At 56.5% G+C, this 6,411-nt stretch overlaps 1 protein-coding gene across 1 annotated transcript in view; it reads right to left on the bottom strand.

Annotated features, from left to right (window-relative positions):
* Positions 1–2,022: 2,022 nt before the first annotated feature.
* The window catches only part of LOC112117116 (B-cell receptor CD22-like), a gene marked incomplete at its 3' end in the record, with an annotated part of 5,232 nt that continues 843 nt past the window's right edge, over positions 2,023–6,411 (bottom strand). The window contains exons 3-7 of the mRNA XM_029914144.1: positions 5,839–6,180; positions 4,998–5,270; positions 4,394–4,669; positions 3,796–4,056; positions 2,023–2,169 (exon numbers count right to left, since the gene is read on the bottom strand). Coding sequence (XP_029770004.1) covers positions 2,023–2,169; positions 3,796–4,056; positions 4,394–4,669; positions 4,998–5,270; positions 5,839–6,180 — 1,299 coding nt within the window. The remainder of the gene's footprint in view (positions 2,170–3,795; positions 4,057–4,393; positions 4,670–4,997; positions 5,271–5,838; positions 6,181–6,411) is intronic.

Raw genomic sequence — 6,411 nt, 5'->3', positions numbered from 1 at the left:
CAAGATAAAGATGCCACATTTATTATGATAACAATTTGATATATGACCAATAACTAATATCTTAATCCTAATACACACACATTATACCTAATACCTATACACACACACATCCATCAGATGTTCTGCAGCTGCTGCATAGTTACCAGTCCTGCTTGAGTCTGTGGCTTGAGTTTGCAGCTTGGGTTCGTGGCTCGTGGCGGTAACTGGCCAGGAAAGCCAGGCACAAAGACGAGCTGGGTCTCTGTTGGGCATGCACCGATGCCCTTCCATGTTGGCAGCAGAATGTAACCCTCCTCCAAAGTTTTCCATCTCACCCATCCTTTTTGTAGGCTTTAGTTTGAATCCAGAGTCTATAGGTCTTGCTGTGTCACGCTGCCTCTGGGTTTGGTGATTGATCACCCGTCAATTGCAGACATGACTTTCAGCCTCAGACCGGGCTTTGATCTTCCTTCTATTGTCCCTTTTCTTTTTAGGGTGGATTCTTCTTACTAGTTAGGGCTCTTGTCTGCATCTTCAGCCATTGGTGTTTGAACTCTATTTAATCAGGACAGGCTGGGGCTGGAGGTTGATTCCATCATCCATACATACCTCATTCACACATCTAAACTAAACTAATAAGATTACAGCAGGGTTTGCAAAAATGAAGGTTGCAGCAAGCCCTTACAAAATGGAGTAAGCGTTTTAAAATGGTGTTTGAATTACAATATGGCAAACAGTGAACAGAAGTTACAATATAGACAAGTATAATGGATGGCAAACAGTGAACAGAAGTTACACTGTAGGCAAGTGTAATAAATGGTGAACAGAAGTTACAATACTGAAACAGCGCAAGTCTCAATGATTTAAGCAGGAATTGGATTGATAGTGAAACTTACAAAGGCAGCTGACTGAACAGCTATGGCTCTTAACAAGCATCTTAATTATTAATTAGCCAGTTATTGGGGTAACCGGTTTTATGAATGAATATTGTTTCATTCATAAAACTTTACTTATAAAGTTACATTAATAAAGTGAACAATTAAAAACAATTTTATTCATCAATAAAGTAAACAATTAAAAACAATTTTATTCATCAGTTTTACCTGGGGCGTGAGCGATGGACTCTTATCGAGATCCGGGTTGCGGCAGTGTGGAGGGGACTGTGGACTGCAGGGATCTCGGCCTTGCTCAGTTACAATAGTCCTTGGAGCTGTTATAATAGTCGCTGGCGTCATCTGAGGGGCAGGGAATCTCCCCGGCACATGGGATTTCCTGCCGGGAACACAGGAAGAGAGATAGATTGTGTGAAAGAGGGGACACTCTCCCAGCAGGAGACCTGTGTGTGATGTCTGCCTGTACCTGCAATAATGGGGGCGGGGCGGAGGAGTGGGATTCAGGACTCCTGGGTTCTCTCCCCAGCTCTGGGAGGAGAGTGGGGTCTGGTGGTTGGGAGCAGGGGGAGCGGCTGGAAGCCAGGGCTCTTAGATTCTATCCCCAGCATCCCCGACTGTATTTGGGGAGGGATCTCCCAGCCTCCTGTGCCAGGGCAGGACCTGGCTATTGGATGTGAAGGAGAATCTCCCGTGAGCCATTAGCAGGACGGGGTTTATGACACATGCTCAGGTAGTGCTGATTCTGTCCAGCTGGAGTCAGGGGTACACCCTGGGGGGGGGGGACAGGCTGCAGCTGCCTACTCAACTCCAGCCAGTATGTGGGGGCAGTGGGGACCCAGGGGTTCAGGGCCGGCGCTTCCATTTAGGCGACCTAGGCGGTCGCCTAGGGCACCAGGATTTGGGGGGGCAGCATTTCGGCGGCAGGGGGTCCTTCCGCGCTCTGGGTCTTTGGCGGCAATTCTGCGGTGGGTCCTTCACTCGCTCCGGGATCCGTCGCCGAAGTGCCCCGAAGACCAGGAGCGCGGAAGGACCCCCCCCCCCCCAGTGGGTTGATTTCCTTCACGCGCCCACACTCCAGGTTTTCCACAATGCAGCCAGAGCAGCCCCTTTTCCTGCCCCTCCCCCAATTCCAACCCGGGGGGTCCCTTACCCTGCTGACTCCCCCCCAGTTCTTTCCGTTGGCGGATTCTCCTGGCCAGACAATAAACCCCGAGGTTGCTCAGGAGAAAGAGCAGCAGGACCCCTGCTCCGAAGCCTGCCATTGGGCCAGGGCTCAGCTGGTACCAGTCACTGCCGTCTGTGGGGCAGGGATGGAGAATAGGGTCATTAGCTCCAGTGTCATGCAGGGTGCAGTGGGGCAGGCACAGGGGAGATGGGGAGGTGGGAGCTGGTTGAGGGGGCAGCATAGTCCTAGGGGGGACAATGAAGGCCAGTCTCAGAGGAGGGGGCAGGAAGGAAGCTGGGTTTTTAACCAGGAGAATTTTCCTCCTGAGTGTTTATTGGACATTGGAGTTTCTTCCAGGTTCATAAAACCTCCAATCTCCTCTTATTACAATAGCACCTAGAAGCCTCCGCTGAGATCAGGGCCCCATTGTGCCGGGCGCTGCCCAGACACACAACCAGAGACAGTCCCTGCTGAGATCACAGACTCAGAGCGAGAGACAGACCCTGCCCCAAGTGAGACCAGAGCCCCCTGGTGCGGGCAGCTGCACAGGCCAATGGAAGAAAAAATGTGAATGATCACAAAAATGTGTGTATTTCTGTTTTGCTGGGTACAAAATGGAGCTGTTTCCCCCACTTTTGCCCCAAAAAGTTTTGGGAATTTGGTATTTGAAACTTTTGCTAAACTGTGAATCAAACATTCCCTCCAAATTTTCATCCATTGTTTTATCTGCATTTTGATCAAAGATGGTTCTGTTCAGCCGTCATAATTGTCTGTTTCCCAAAAACCTAAACAATTTTGTTTGCCAATCTCCCCCCACACACACTATTTTCTGTTTAAAAGTTTATTTAACTTTAATTGATTATAATTTTCAACAATTGCCCCATGGGTGGCGGGTATTATAGGACGGGGAAGGCTGTGCCTCCCCAAGCAGCCAGGCGTGGCCCCACCCACACTCCGCCCCCAGACTCCCTCCTGCCTGCTTCCAGTTCCCTTCCCACTCTTCCGTGGCTGAGAGGCTGGGGCAGGCATGCTGGGGCCTGTGCTCGTGAGGCCTGGGGCTGGGGCCGCTGGGGCTGGGGCCATGCAATGCTGCCCGGCGCCGGGGTTGGGGGCACTCTGGGACTGGAGGTGTATGGGGGGAGCCGGCGGCCACAGGTGGCGGGCAGGGACACACACAGACACAGAGCAGGGCTCAGCTCCTCCAGCAGGGGGCAGCAGGAACACACCCACCCGGGCTCTGGGCTCTGGGCTCCGGGCTCCAGCAGGGAAGGGGAGGCAGAAGGGGAGGGGGCGTTCTCGGGCAGCGAGGACTAGGTGGCCGGGGACTAGGCTCCCCCAACAGCTCATTCACCCACCGCCCATGAATTGCTCTTTGAAAACACTGTAGGTAAAAATGGAGGTGAAAAATGTAATGAAAAGTCCGGCAAAGAGCTAATTTTGAAGGGGGCAAACCAGATATTTTTCCTGATGATTAAAAAATATTAAATTTCAACTAAATGTACGTTATTTGAACGGGTGTTTCTTGGCCTGTGACAGGTTGATTTGCAATGTCATTCGGCCGCTAGATGGCTCTGTGGACAGAGATACTGGAGCCTGGTCAACAAAGCGGACCCAGCTGGAGCACGAGCTGGGAGCTTGTTTATTTTGGTTGGCCTTGCAGAAGGACTGTGCGGGGTTCAGCCATGGTGCATGGGGGACTATAAGCCATTCCCTGGCTATGTAATGTGTAATGTGGAGTCAAATGCACCCAGTACTTACACACAACAGTGATGGTGAGTGGCAGGGAGGTGGATTTCCCTAGGATGTTGTGCACCTCACACTGATAGTCTCCCCCATCAGCCACCTGGACACCCGGGAAAGCCAGTTCCGCCTGTGCCCACCCCAGCCGCTTGCCATTCTTGTACCAGGAGAAGTCCAATCCGCTATAGGCGCTGGTGTCCAGCCGGCACGTCAGGGACAGGGGTTCCCCGGTCCTGCGATGAGGGCCTGGCGTGGCCACCACATGCACCACAGGGGGGACTGCAGAGGAAGCGGAATGAGATATGACCTAATGACGCTCCCGTGGGACGGCAGCTGGGGGCTTAGGCGCAGCATGGCGTGGGGCGGAGGGGCTCCATGGCTCCGCCCCCAGTGCTTTAGCCCCACTCCCATATCCAAGTGGTAGCGAAAGGAGGGCCCCTGCCCCCTCCCATTTGTGAACCTGGTTCCACCCCCATGGCTGTGGCCCTGCCCCCAACGCCCCCATGGCTGTGGTCCCGCCCCCATTTGGAATGTAGGTGAGACAAGGACCCCTCCCATCTGTTCTCCTTGGCCCCACCCCCAGGGCTGTGGCCCCGCCCTGGCACTGGCTACTTACCAAGGATGGCCACATAGGTGGTGGGGGATATAGCCAGGTAGGCATGCCCTATGTCGGAGACCCACTTCATGCAGGTGTAATTGCCCCCGTGAGACAAGGTTGCCCCTTCAATCTGCTGAGAGGGGCCCATGGGCAGGTCCTCGTAGTTGTGAATCCAGAAGTAGACCTGGTCCAGCGACCCGCTGTCCTCCACGCATCTCAGCGTGAACGAGTCGCCCTCCCTGATTGGGCCTGGGACGTCCGTGTCCACCAGGACCTTCAGGCGGGGGGGCCGGCCTGAAAAGGCCATTGGAGATGGGTCAGACCCAACGCCCCCTAGAGGGGAAAGGCCCCGTGCCCCATTCCCTGCCCCTCTGAGCCAGCCAGTCCCGCACCCTGGGGCCGGATGGGAGCTGGGGCCCCCTAGAGGGGAAAGGTCCCATATCCCATTCCCCACCCCCAGCACCAGCCAGACCCCTGCCCTCAGACCTGATTAGAGTCAGTGCCTGCTAGAGGGGAAAGGCCCCCTGCCCCATTCCCTGCCCCTCAGCCAGCCCCTGCCCTGGGGCCTGATGGGAGCTGCCGCCCCCTAGAAAGGGAAGGCCCCATACATAATGTTACTCACCTGTGGCTGGGGGCTGGGGCCCTTTGGGGAGGCACCTATTCCGGTAGCCCCGCACCCGGCACTCCAGCGCCGCCCCCCGGTGCTGCCAGATGATGCGCATGCTCAGCCTGCTATTGCTTTTGCCAGCTTCAGTTTCCTCCAGGATCCGCGCGCCGGCTCCGTCGTACCAATGCAGGCCGGAGGAGGCGCAGCGCTCGGAGATGGAGCAGACCAAGTCGCCGTTCAGGGCTCCGGGGACCCTACCAATGCTATATTTGACCCTGCAGGGATGTTCTGTGTAGGGTGGGTGAGGGGGGAGCCAGTCACTGCTGGGGGCACAGCCATGGGCACAGCCACCTCCAGTCACCAGCCACTGCCCCTTCTTTGAGAGCGTCCTCAAGACCAGGTGAGGGTGTGACCTGTACCAGGCTCCCCTCCCAGAGCTGGGAGAGAACCCAGGAGTCCTGGCTCCCAGCTCCCCCTGCTGTGACCACTAGATCCCACTCCCCTCCCACAGCTGGGAGAGAACCCGGGAGTCCTGGCTCCCAGCCTCCCCTGCTGTGACCACTGGATCCCACTCCCCTCCCAGAGCTGGGAGAGAACCCAGGAGTCCTGACTCCAGTTTAGGCTTCCTCTAACCATCAGACTCCACCGTTTCTTCACAGCTTTGCAGAATGTGGTCATTTGATTTGAGTGAAATGTTATGAGAGGTGTACAGCAACCGTCCTTGGGGATGGCTCGATGGGCGCTGAGGTGCAGCCACCTCTGGGGCAGGGCATCTGGGGAGCAGCCACACATAATGCCGCACGGGGCCAGGCTGGGTTGTTGGTGAAACATTTCTGCAAGAGGAGCTGGGGATTACCTGACACCGTGAGGCACACGGCTCGGGGGCTTCTCCAGCTTTGGCTCTGGGTCTGGAACTCAAAGGAGTAGGCGCCCCCGTCGCCGAGCGCCAGCGGGTTGAGGCGCAGGGTGCAGTTGTGGTGCAGGTCACCCAGGAACTGGGCGCGCTCGGCCTTGTCATAGCCCTGCCCTGCTGCTGTGGTGAGCTGCACAATTCTCTCCTTGTCCCGGCTCCAGGTCACGGCTCTGACGGGCTGCCCCTCGGGGTAGGTGTAAGAGCAAGGAATCGTCACGCATGAGCCACTCCATCCGGTCAGGGGGCCTGCGGGCAGGGTCACCCCCCAGCTCTGGCAGCCGGCACCTGGAGGGGAAGCAGCACCCTGCTATCTGCAGCACCTTGCCCCCTAGTCCTGCCCTGGGGCATCGGGGCTAGCCCTGCCTGCCAGAGGAGAGCCCCCACCCCACTCGCTGCAGCACAACGACCCCTAGTCCTGCCCTGGGGCATCGGGGCCAGCCCTGACTGCCAGAGGAGAGCCCCTGCCCCACTCGCTGCAGCACAGCGCCCCCTAGTCCTGCCCTGGGGCATCGGGGC

This window comes from Terrapene carolina, unplaced genomic scaffold (genome assembly GCF_002925995.2).
Source record: "Terrapene carolina triunguis isolate 2854851 unplaced genomic scaffold, T_m_triunguis-2.0 Scaffold31981, whole genome shotgun sequence".
NCBI classification, from domain to species: domain Eukaryota; kingdom Metazoa; phylum Chordata; order Testudines; family Emydidae; genus Terrapene; species Terrapene triunguis.
This window is presented reverse-complemented; position numbering and strand designations above follow the sequence as displayed.